General features: G+C 48.7%; 1 protein-coding gene across 3 annotated transcripts in view; it reads left to right on the forward strand.

Moving 5' to 3' along the window:
- ITGB1BP2 (integrin subunit beta 1 binding protein 2) overlaps nt 1-11,264 on the forward strand; it is a 31,521-nt gene extending 20,257 nt beyond the window's left edge. For 2 of the 3 annotated variants that reach the window (XM_074962834.1, XM_074962833.1), the window contains 2 exons: nt 3,147-3,209; nt 10,310-11,264. In XM_074962834.1, coding sequence (XP_074818935.1) covers nt 3,147-3,209; nt 10,310-10,564 — 318 coding nt within the window. In that variant the 3' untranslated portion in view covers nt 10,565-11,264. The remainder of the gene's footprint in view (nt 1-3,146; nt 3,210-10,309) is intronic. The other variant, XM_074962832.1, reaches the window with a different exon arrangement.
- The last annotated feature ends 1,840 nt before the right edge of the window (nt 11,265-13,104 follow it).

Consider the following 13,104-nt stretch of genomic DNA (forward strand, 5'->3'; position numbering starts at 1 on the left):
CCAGGAGGCAGCCTTGGGTGGGTTCAGGGGGTACTGGCTCCAGGTCCAGGGTGAGAAACAGTTCCTGGCTGTCGGGAAAACCGGTTTCTCCGCTTGCTTGCTGTGAGCTATCTACAACCTCGTCATCATCATCATCTTCTTCGTCCCCAAAACCTGCTTCCGTATTGCCTCCATCTCCATTGAAGGAGTCAAACAACACGGCTGGGGTAGTGGTGGCTGAACCCCCTAAAATGGCATGCAGCTCATCATAGAAGCGGCATGTTTGGGGCTCTGACCCGGAGCGGCCGTTCGCCTCTCTGGTTTTCTGGTAGGCTTGCCTCAGCTCCTTCAGTTTCATGCGGCACTGCTTCGGGTCCCTGTTATGGCCTCTGTCCTTCATGCCCTGGGAGATTTTGACAAAGGTTTTGGCATTTCGAAAACTGGAACGGAGTTCTGATAGCACGGATTCCTCTCCCCATACAGCGATCAGATCCCGTACCTCCCGTTCGGTCCATGCTGGAGCTCTTTTGCGATTCTGAGACTCCATCATGGTCACCTCTGCTGATGAGCTCTGCATGGTCACCTGCAGCTAGCCACACTGGCCAAACAGGAAATGAGATTCAAAAGTTCGCGGTTCTTTTCCTGTCTACCTGGCCAGTGCATCTGAGTTGAGAGTGCTGTCCAGAGCGGTCAAAATGGAGCACTCTGGGATAGCTCCCGGAGGCCAATACCGTCGAATTGTGTCCACAGTACCCCAAATTCGACCCGGCAAGGCCGATTTAAGCGCTAATCCACTTGTCAGGGGTGGAGTAAGGAAATCGATTTTAAGAGCCCTTTAAGTCGAAATAAAGGGCTTCATTGTGTGGACGGGTGCAGGTTTACATTGATTTAATGCTGCTAAATTCGACCTAAAGTCCTAGTGTAGACCAGGGCTCAGGCTGACAGTGTTCTATCTATTGGCTGCCTTAGAGATACTGTTGCTCAGAGTATTGCTGCCCTGGCTGAGGAGTGGCTGGGCAGCAGAGGATTGCCTTTGTTAATTTCTGTGGTGCTGGTTCCTGAGGGCTGTCCTTTATGGAGCTGCAGCCACAGGGAACAGTTTTGTCACTGCCTCTCGCTGTGCGAATGAAGCTGTGTAGAGAGTAGACAGGGTGTGTTAAGAATGGCCATAAGAATGCCCAACCTGGGACAGGCGAGTGGTCCCTCTAGCCCAGAATCCTGTCCAACAGTGGCCAGTGCCAGGTGCTTCAGAGGGAATGAACAGAACAGGGCAGTTATGGATGATCCTTCCCCTGTCGTCCAATCCCAGCTCCTAGCAAAGAGAGGCCTGTACTCGCAGTTGTTCAAGGTCACAAAAGTCCAGCTCACCCTGTTATATTAAATTGTTTGCCAAAGTTAGCAAAAGTTGGAGACAAATAGACTGGTACAACTGGACTGTTTGCATCAAAAACAATCTGTGCTGAGGGCTCCTGGTAAAGTCATGGGTTGGTATGATGGGCTAAAAGATTCTAGAAAAGGGAAGAAATGCTTATAATTAAATTTTTTCAAAATATGTTTTGATTGGTTAATGTTAATAGGATGAGATTTTCCCCCCTTCCTGAATATTGTTTATCGGGGGAAGAGGAGAGGGGTCATTGAAGTGGGAGCAGGGGTGGACTCAAAAGACACCTGGAACAAGGGTGAGTTCCCTTTTATTTGATTTTTTTTTATATCTATAACTAAACGCTGGCAATATTTATTGAGTAGGGTCCTGGAATCTAAGTAGCTCTGCAGCTCCTCCTTGCACAGACTTAGATTGGTTCCCTAGTTTGACAGCACAGTAGTTTGCCTATCGCAACCTGGGCTGAGCTCCTGGATGGGGTTTGGATTGTTCTTTTGCTACTCGCACTGGGAAGTCTGTCTCTCCCATTAAGTCCAGCAATAATGATATTATAACGCTGAGCCTGTTTTGACCCTCAGCATCTTTTGGTCCTACAGCAACACGCTCAGTGCGCCCCGTCTGCGGCCTTCTCCTTTTGCACTGAGAGTGGGCTTCTGTCCCACGTGGCCATATTCTTTCCTCTGCATCACTGTGTCCTGAAACTCTTCGACCCTCTCAGCTAGTTTCCATATGAGCAGTACTGTTTTGTAAGTCCTCTGTTAGTAGTGGGGAGTCTGTTAGTAAAGCTGAAGGGTTAACCCTTGGCCACCCTGAATCAGCACAAAAATCTGGCACCGTGAGGATTAGTGACTGTGCCTTGGCATCTGTAAAATCTCCTGAAGGCTTCCGATTTAAGCCTTAGTTAAGATTTTAGCTGCTGGGAAAGGTGGAGGGAGCAAAGTTAATTTGCAGTGCTTAGGTGTGGCAAGGAAAGAAATTCTTCATTTAACTGCCGCATCAGCTCTAATTATGGTCTTGGCGTTGGGTGGTTTGTTAATTCAATTCCTCTTGTCAAACAATTCCTCCACAAAGGTCTTTGATAACTTTGAGTTAAGAGCATTAGGCTCCATATCCCATTGCTGCAATCTGTAAATAACAAGACAATAAGCAATTACATAATTCAGCATCTGTCTAATTATCACACATTGGGTCCTCTTCTCAGCCTCTCCTCCTTCTGCAGAACACACAAGTGGGGGTTAGATGCTGCAGGGCCTGGGAGCTGAGGGTGAGGAGTTTGACTTTTCCCATAGAGCTTCAGGATAGGCAGGAGATGGATTATCAGATCATTACTACAGAGGCCTGAAATGGGGTGGGGTGGGGGCGCTGTCCTGTGGGAGGGGACACACCACAGTATCAGGCTGCTTAGTCTCAATACTTAGTCCTGCCTCAGTGCAGGGGAATGGACTAGATCAGTGCTTCTCAAGCTATCTGATGTGGGGGACTGGCAATTTCTTTTTCCAATGTGCGCGCAGACCGGCAGCCAATGGCTCGCGGACTGGCACCGGTCCGCGGACCACCACTTTGAGTAGCACTGGACTAGATGATCTATTGAGGTCCCTTCCAGTCTCCATTTCTATGATTCTGTGCAGCTACGCTATCCCAAAAAGCGTATCCTAGAGGTGACACCTTTCGCTTGCTGTGTGGCTTTGATGCTCACTCACTCACCGGCTCTGCAGAGTTGGTCCTTCTGTACTTGCTAAGAGACTTTCTTTCTTTCTTTCTTTCTTTCTTTCTTTCTTTCTTTCAGATTGATGTCCATATCATGTTCGAAGGTGACAAGGTTTTCCAGGCAAAGCTGGATCTCTGGGGGGTAAGATTTCTGTTTATCTTGGTTCCCTTATTCCCGCAAGCTATGGATGGAAAGGGACGGAAACGGGGCTCAGGTGCCAAGATATAAATTAACAGATCCCAAGGCCAGAAGGGACCCTTGTGATCATCTAGTTTGACCTCCGGTGTAACACAGGTCATAGAACTGCCACAAGATAATTCCTAGAGCAGAGCTTTTAGGAAAACATTCAATCTTGATTTAAATGTAGCCTGTGATGGAGAAGCCACCACGATCCTTGATAAACTGTTCCAACTGTTAATTGCCTTTACTGTTAAAAATTCGCACCTTACTTGCAGTCTGAATGAGTCTCGCTTCAACTTGCAGCCATGGGACCCTGTCAGACCTTTCTCTGCTGGACTGACGAGCCCATTAACAAATATTTGTTCCCCATAGAATCATAGAATATTAGGGGTGGAAGATTCCTCAGGAGGTCATCGAGTTCAATCCCCTGCTGAAAGCAGGACCAACACCAACTAAATCATCCCAGCCAGGGCTTTGTCAAGCTGGGCCTTAAAAACCTCTAAGGATGGAGATTCCACCACCTCCCTAGGTAATGCATTCCAGTGCTTCACCACCCTCCTAGTGAAATAGTGTTTCCTAATATCCAACCTAGACCTCCCCCACTTCAACTTGAGACCATTAGTCCTTGTTGTGTCATCTGCTACCACTGAGAACAGCCGAGCTCCATCCTCTTTGGAACCACCCTTCAGGTACTTGAAGGCTGCTATCAAATCCCCCCTCACTCGTCTCTTCTGCAGACTAAATAAGCCCAGTTCCCTCAGCCTCTCCTCCTAAGTCATGTGCCCCAGCCCCCTAATAATTTCATTGCCCTCCGCTGGACTCTCTCCAATTTGTCCACATCCCTTCTGTAGTAGGGGGACCAAAACTGGACACAATACTCCAGGTGTGGCCTCACCAGCGCTGAATAGAGGGGAATAATCACTTCCCTCGATCTGCTGGCAATGCTCCTACTAATACAGCCCAATATGCCGTTGGCCTTCTTGGCAACAAGGGCACATTGCTGACTCATATCCAGCTTCTCATCCACTATAATCCCCAGGTCCTTTTCTGCAGAACTGCTGCTTAGCCAGTTGGTCCCCAGTCTGTAGCGGTGCATGGGATTCTTCCTTCCTAAGTGCAAGGACCATGTGGATGCTTATGTAACCCACACACATCATGGGTGTGGTGTTCTGTCCCATCTGGTGGCCTCGAGACCACTTAGAGAGAGAGTTAAAATGAGTCTGCTCTACAGCCTTAGCTGAGAGCCAGTTGGCTTTTAGCTCATGCAGTAGAGGCTCATGTACTAAGCACCAGAGGTCCCAGATTCGATCCAGCCTGCCAACGACTGGGGTGGGTTGGCGTTACACTTATAGACTGTGATCAAGTCACCCCTTAACCTTTTCTTTAAGCTAAACAAGCTGAGCTCACTCTCAGGCATGTTTTCTAATCCTTTAATGATTCTTGTGGCCCCTCTGATTTAGCAGCGTTCTTGAACTGTGGACACCTGTACTGGACAAAGAGTGGTCAGTGCTCTTGGGGGAGCATCGCAAGTACAAACATGAACTCTCCAGAGCCCCTAGTGCTGGCTTGGACTGGGCTGGCATCCCAGACTCTTACCATGGACCTTCTCATAAGGCAAGGGGACATCACTTTGTCAAGGTTTGAACCTCTCCAGCATACCCCCTTGTGGCCCTGCCGTTGCACTCTGCGCCCCCGTCAGGTTCTTTCAGTCAATTACCAGACTTAAGCTGGCTCCAGAACATGCACCCACTTCATGGGGACTGCCTTATTCAGTTGTTTATAGAGGTAACTTGCTGTGTTAGTTGCCCCAGGTCACCCTGCTCTGTGTCCCTATAAGAGTCCTGGTCAGCTCTTTGTCCCAGATCAGGAGACACCCCTCACCCCATTCACCTTCCTGGAGCTGGGTAGTGCTTCAGACAGTCCCTGTCTCTCCTTCTGGCAGAACCCCAGTTCTCTGCCTTGGGCTGGGCTGTAATTTAGCCAGCTGTAGGGCCTTAGCCAACTTCTCCCTCAAGTGGCCACTTTCGCCTCAACGACTCCTCAGGCTTGGAGGATCCAGCTGATCACCTTCCCCTGCTGGTGCCTTCTCTCTGCTAACTCGGCCCTGAAGGAGCCTTCTTACTCCTTGCAGCTCTGCAGACAGCTGCCATCAGCCAGCTTTATTACTCCTCTGGAACAGCAGCTCCAGAGCAACCTTGCTGGGCACCTTGCCCCTTGCTGCAGGGACCGCACAGGAGTTAGCGGCATGCCTTGATGTCTTCTCTTGTGGAACCCTTATTTAGCCATTCCAGTAACTCACCCCCTTCCTGTCCTCTGATGGGCCTTTATAGCCCCTGGTTTAACTCCAACCAACCAGACTGGCTTCACTGGCCACTGCTGCTCTGACACTAGGGACCTAGACCAGCTCTGCTTATTGGTCAGCTACCTTGTGGCACACTTGTTCCTGGGCCGTAATGGTGCCCAAGAGCTGAGCCCAGTTCCATCCCAGCTTGAGCCCATCTCTCGTGGAGCCAGAGGAGAACCTGTTCCATTCAGATATTGATATTTCATTTTCTTTTCATTTGTAGCTGGAGGGATGTGGGCAGCTGGAAGTGTTGTGCTAGCTGAGGCAGTTTGGGTTTCCTGGAAGAGGTTTCTGAGCTGACATTTTATAGAGTTCCAGGAAACCCATTGGACTTTTATTGCTATCATTTTTAAAGTGTTTAGAAGCATGCTGGGTGGCTCACGGAAACAAGTAAAGAGCGAGACCATGCCCCAAAAGAGCTTATATGCCAACTTTAAAAAAAGAATGTTAAGATTCCAAAGTCAAGCATTTAAAAGTTATGAAATGCTAGAGTTAAGGATGCCTGTGCAACCTTATCTCAGCCCTCTTGGGGTGCACACATTATGAAACAGTCTTAATTACACGATCACATACTGTTTTTTTCCACAAGGTTCCTGCCTCATTCAGTGCACAGAAGGATGGCTGGTGTTCATTCAGCAGTTTTTCTCCACATTGTCTAATGTGTGACCCCAGGCCTTATTTACAGCACACTATTCAAACTCTGCTCCGAATAAAATTTAATTTCCTCATAGGCTTTTCTATGGCACTCATCACTGTAGTATCTACCCAACTCCGATTCATCCCGGGAGCAACCTATTTTTCATCAAAGCATGTTCAGTGGTATCAAATATGCTATACTCATGGCATCCCACATCAGCCTTTCCAACAATTTTGCCTGGGATCAATGTTTGGCTAAGTGGCCTATAGTTATCCAGGTCATCTTCTTATTTATGCTTTTTAAATATTGGCACAATATTAGCATTTTCGCAGTCTTCTGAAACTTTCCCAATGTTCCAAAATGTGTTAAAATCAACATTAATGATGCCGAGAGCTCCTTGGCTATATTGTTTAATAGTCCTGAGTTTAAGTTATCCGGTCCTGATGGCTTTAGAGAGTTTAACTTTGACTAGGTGCATCCTCTGCACAGAATGTCATGGGTGATATGGAAAAAATACTAGCGACCATGTAATTAGAGGCTGTATCACGGTGCGTCCACGTAAAGGGGGCCAAATTAAGGGTGCACTGGCAGCCTTATTTCTAGCATTTCCTAACTTTGGAACGCTTGACTTTGACTTTGCAATCTTAGCATTCCGCTAACACTGTTTTTGTGCCTAATTTGCTGGAGGGCCACACACTTTGTAGTATCTGTAGGCTGAGCATGAGCACAGTGTATACAACAGGAGTTCCCTGTCTTCCTCCATTCCCTACAACAAGCTCCCTGTGGGCCACCCTCCCATCCCCCAGTGTTTCAGGGACTCACGGCAATGCTTCCCCCCCATCATGTCTGGGGCTTTGCGTGTCTCCCATTCTCCCCTTCACCACATGCCAAGGATTCTGTCTCCCTCCTCTTATGCCCCATTCCCCCCATGTCAGGAACTCTTTGTATCCCCCAGCTTTCCTTTCCCCCATACCATGGTCTCCCAATTCTCCCCCCCATGCCAAGGACTCTGGGTGGACCCTTTACCTGTCCTGCAAGGGATTCAGTGTGCCCCCTTGCCAGTATACCCTCTTCTTCCCCTCCACCCCTCATTACTTTTCTCCTGTCTGAAGAAAGAAATCATTAAGGCTGTCTCCATTTTAAACCCGTTTTAGGCCGGTGAGCAGAGCTGACATATGGGGGGGGGTGTTATGCTGGAGAAGGGGTTAATGGCTGCCAGCAACCAGGTCTGTGATCTGGAGACAACTGCATGTTGGGTTGAAGCTGATGCTTTACTACCCAGATGCAAGGGCCTCCATGGGTCCTCCATATCCCCCTTCTGGCTCCTTTCCAGCCAGTCCCATTTCCCCCAACAATCCAGGCTCTCATCTGATTTCAGGATCCACATACACACACACTCCCTGGCTTAGTCTCCTTCCCCAGCCAATTCCAGTATCCCCTCCCATTCCTCATCCAGTCTATCTCCCCCACACACACACTGGCTCCCAGTTCTGTCCCCATCCCCCACTGGCTCCCACTCTCCTGGGTCAGCCATGCCCAGTCTCACCCCTAGCTCCCAGTCCAAGGTGCCTTGGCCCAATCTACTCTCTCCTCCTTCAGTCCGACTACCCCACCTTCCGGCCTTCTCTTGTCCCCTCTGCATTTGAGTCTGACTGCTTTCTCCTTCACTGTCTGGCATTGCGAGCGAGAGAGAGAGAGAGAGAGAGAGAGCGCGCATCTTCATGCTCTCAGTTCTCAGGCTGAGCTCCAGATCAGCCCACAACAGCAGGGAGTAGCAATTGCAGGGAATGTCCTGCTCAGTCCCTGCCTCAGTGCAGTTAATTTTCAGTTCATTTAACTGCCAAACACTAGCAAGTCTCTGCTGAGCACCTGCAGACTGAGATGCTTTCAAAGACACAGATGTTGGCCAAATGTGGGCATGTTTTCCTAGGAACTGCAAAAGGCACATCCCTCACACCAGGGTAACCCTTCTGCCCTGCTCCAAGTCCGTCCCTGCAGAGACGTGTTTGCAATTCTCAACCAAAGAGCTGTATGAATGTTTTTAACCTGGGCAAAACGACATATATTTTCCCTTAGCTCATTCTAAGAACATTTTTTGCTGAAACTTTAAACAAAAAATCAAAAATCAGCCTGAGGCAGACTCTTGGCAGAGAACATTTCAGCCCAAATGGTTATAATTAGGCAAAGTTATATACAGCTGAAAACAGGGTCTTATGCTGGGGAGTGTTGGTCAATCTTACGTATAGCCAGCACGCTCAGTTCTGCCTGTAATTCAGACAGTGAATAACAAGTAAAAGGCCACAGAGTGGCTGAGTGCAACAGTGGGGCCTGTGGCGACTCCATTTACATGTGTCTTGGTGTGCTGTAACAGGTTTATCTCTTCTCTGTGCAATCATACAGCATCCTTGGTCACCCAGTCTCCTCCTGCATCGAACAGACTGCCTGCATGCCCACTAACCTGCCATGCATTTCAGCCAGGATGCGATTTTGCTCATAATTCACAGCATTCCTACTGTACTTTTACAATCAGTAAGTAACTAATCCTTGGGCAGGTCTGTCATTCCTCCTCTTGTGCAGCGTTCGACGCTGAAGCACAGGGCAGTGACGTGACTTACCCAAGGTAACATGGTGAGTCTAGTACTGCCAGGATTAGACTCGGGACCTCCTGACTCCCAGTCCTGTGCTCAATCCTTGAGACCAGGCTGCCTCCCTATTTTACTAATGTGTAGCCTAAACATTCTCTTTGGTAGCTTTGGTAACTTCTTGCCCCCGGCCCTCCCACCCCACTATCTCCTGAGTAGGTAGAGCAGGGGTGGGCAAACTTTTTGGCCCGAGGGCCACATCTGGGTATGGAAATTATATGGCGGCCCATGAATGCTCATGAAATTGGGGTTGGGGTGCAGGAGGGGTGAGGGCTCTGCGGTGCAGGAGGGTGGGAGCGAGGGGTTTGGGGGGCGGGAGGAGGATCAGGACTGGGGCACAGGGTTGGGGCACTGGAGGGGGTCAGGGGTGCAGGCTCCGGGTGGCACTTACCTCAAGCAGCTCCCGGAAGCAGCGGCATGTCCCTCTCCAGCTTCTACACAGGGGCGTGGCCAGGCGGCTCTGCGCACAGCCCTGTCCACGGGTGCTGCCCCTGCAGCTCTCTTTGGCTGCAGTTGCTGGCCAATGGGAGCTGCAGGCATGGCGCTTGAGGAGGGCGAAGTGTGCAGAGCACCCTGGCTGCTCCTATGCGTAGGAGCCAGAGAGGGGATATGCTGCTGCTTCCGGGAGCCGTGGGAAGCCATGGGACACGTGGAGCGGGGCAAGCCCCGGAGCCCGCTCCCTGGCAGGAGCTCAAGGGCCAGATTAAAATGTCTGAAGGGCCGTAGTTTGCCCACCCCTGAGGTAGAGGGAGGAATAATACTCTCATTGCCTTGGTGCATTTCCTATCCCTACCCTTCACTCCATTCTCCTGTAGCATCTCGTCCCTGACCTTTTTTGCCTGTAACTATAGTTCCTCTCATTTTACTGTGTCTCTCCTCAGCTGTGTGCCACATCTCTGCACCCCAGCATCCTGGGGCACCCAGGAGGGACTCCTATCTCTCTGCATGGCACCCTGGAGGCCCTCAATCCCTGTAAATGGAATCCAGTTGGTTGGGCCGATCACTGCAATGCAGTCATTGCCCTCCCTGACTTTACCCATGATCCCTCTCTTCTAGTAGCTGAGAAGAGTACTGCCTTTGCTGTAGTGGAGGCTCAAAAGTTCTGGGTAGTTTATCTCAGTTGCTACTTGTGCTTTCCATTCCCTCTCCATTGGTAACCTTCCGCCTTTTCCTGTGTGGATGACTTAAGACTCATGGTGATCAGCCCCCCACAATGGAGCATCAGAAAATCCTTGAGGAATCATGGTGTTAGTGTCCCAGGTACTGGACTCCATGCAAATGTTTTGGTTTTCATTCTGCTTTGCCTCCTCTTCACACTGACTTCTTGCTTCTACAGGAAAGCATCATGGGCATATATAATGGCTAATACTAAATGTCTGGCCAGCGAGTGTGTCTGATGAATGCTTACCATGACATGCCTGCCTCATTCTCACTCTAGGTCATTGATGTACAGAAGAGCTTTGTAAACATGGTGCCCACGAAAGTGGAAATCGCCCTGCGAAAGACCAGCCCCATGACCTGGGCCAAACTGGAGCATCTCCAGAACAGCTCTCAGCCCAGACAAGACCAGACTGAGAAAGATCCTATGGATGCTGAGGACCCCGAAGGAGAGCAGTGGGAGGAGTCAGATGACAGCTTGAGCTGGTCAGAGGAGGGAGATGAGGAGGGGGAGGAAGGAGCAGTAAGCAAATGACATTCATGTAGCATCTTCAAAAGAGAGATTGAAGCCTCTTTCTTTCAAAGACAAGCACATGGGACCCCAGAACCATCTGCAGGTGAGCAGATTGAATTATCTGGAGACTGAGGGCCAGCTCTGAATTTAAAGCTGCTAGAGACACTGCCTCCCGAGTGTAAAGAGTTTAGCTCACCTATGTCTCTCTGGCATTGTCTACAGTGGGATATTTCTTGTACACTGGGGAGGAAGTTAAATAGCAGCTACTAAAGTTTGACATTTTTAAATCAGTATCCAGGTGTTTTAAAAGAGCTGGCTGAGGACCTCACTGGACTGTTAATGTTAATTTTCATTAAGTCCTGAAACACTGGGGAAGTTCCAAAACGCTGGAAGAAAGCTAATGTTGTGCCAGTATCCACAAGGGTAAACCATATAACCTGGGTAATTATGGGCCTGCCGGTATGACACTGATCCCAGGAAAGATAAGGGAGCGGCTGATGTGGGACTTTATTAATAAAAAATTAAAGGGGAGTAATATAATGAATGCCAATCAGCATGGGTTTATGGAAAATAGATCCTGTCAAGACTAATTTGATATCTTTCTTGAATGAGATTACAAGTTTTGTTGATAAAGGTAATAGTGTACCACATAACATTTTGATTAAAAAATTGGAATGATATTAAGAGGGCACACATAAAACGGATTAAAAGCTAGCTAACTGATAAGTCTCAACATTTAATTATAAATGGAGAATCATCATTCAACAGGTGTGTTTCTAGTGGGGTCCTACAAAGATCAGTGTTTGGCCCTATACGATTTAATATCTTTATTAATGACATGGCAGAAAACATAAAATCATCATTGATAAAGTTTGTGGATGACCCAAAAATTGGGGGTGGTGGTCAATAACGAAAAGGAGAGGTCACTGATACAGAGTAATCTGCATCACTTGGTAAACTGGGCACAAGCAAATGATATGTATTTTAATATTCATAGATTCCATGTCCAGAAGGGACCACTGTGATAATCTAGTCTGACCTCCTGTCTAACACAGCACATGGAACTGCCCCAAAATAATTCCGAGAGCAGAGCTTTCAGAAAGCCATCCAACACTGCTAAATGTAAATGTAGACAGGTAGGAACAAAGACTCTAGACCAAACTGACACAATGGGGGACTCTATCATGGGAAGCAGTGACTTTAAGAAATATTGGTGGGGGTGGGGGGTCATGGTGGCTAATCAGCTGGCTATTGTGCAGTGCTGTGGCCAAAAGGGTTAATGTGAATCTTGGAGGCATAAACAGGGGACTCTCAAGTACAAGCAAAAAGGTTATTTTACCTAGGTATTTGGCACTGATCTGACCACTGCTGGAATCCCGTGTCCAAGTCTAGTGTCCACCAGTGCTGGGATGTGACTTTTTTGATAGGTGAGGCACAAATCGCAAAATGGATGTATCTATGACTACAAGTTATAACGTAGGTGGCAGCAACTCCTCCTTCTCCATTTTGAATGGGACCCAATCTAGTTGGCAGCCTCTGGGCACGCCTGCTGGATCAGCCCTCACACCCGAGCTAGGTGGGTAAACACCTTGTTTCTCCAGGTTCATGGATAGCTCTGGGGTTTAGGTGGAGGCAGGCGACTGGACACCCAGCGTGAGACAGCAGTGCACATGCCCAGAGGCAGAAACTTAGGCACTTAAGGAACTTTTACCCTGACAATGTAGGTGCTGAGCGAGTTTAGGTATCTACAGAGATTGGTGGCAGTTTTTTGGGTTGCAGTGGAGCCTAAACCCCAAACTTAAGGGTCTAAACACCTTTGTGAATCTGGGCCTAAGAGCTTTGCTGTTACTAAGGTCTCTGGAGATTCCCACAGTAGTTTGGTTCCCGTGCTTGCAGAGCTCCCTGCCCATAAAAGAATAGTCTATACTAGTCAAATACCTGATCCCCCCTCCCTTCAGAGCAAGAGAAGGTATCCCCCATCCCTCACACAGGAACAGTGATACTAGAAAAAACCCAGCTCTCCTCAAAATGAACACCCAGAGACACCACAAAGAGTGATGTAAAAATAGAGGTGGATGTTTGGACTTGCCTTGCCCTCTCAACCTGGAGAGTGTGTCACCAGTGGCAACAGCAACACAAAAAGCCCCAAGAAACAGGCGAGAAGCTGAAACAAAGGGCACCATAAAACTGCATTAGAGGGAGACATGAAGCATGAGCTAAGTCTGGATGGGCCCCAGGAAATCAGTGAGGGCTGCAGCCCTGCAACATTCATCTGAAGAGCAGATGAGTAACGGGGGCTCTAGACACAGAAACACCTTGTTAAAGCAAGTCACGCATAGGCAAGAAAGGTTAGGGTTAGGATTAGGGTCCTTCTCTCCCATTGCCTAAGAAGGCTGCGCAGTAGAGGGGGAAAGGAATATGTACAATGGGGCAGGAAGCAGCCTGCAGTCTCCAATGTTCATGAAGCACAGACCTGCTCTCCAAATCTTCTAGGAAAAAGTTTGGTCTACACCAGGGAATGTAGCTGTTGAGGCAGCAAGTGCAGCTGAGCCAGTGCAAAT

The sequence above is a fragment of the Natator depressus genome, chromosome 9 (genome assembly GCF_965152275.1).
Source record: "Natator depressus isolate rNatDep1 chromosome 9, rNatDep2.hap1, whole genome shotgun sequence".
Lineage (NCBI taxonomy): Eukaryota > Metazoa > Chordata > Testudines > Cheloniidae > Natator > Natator depressus.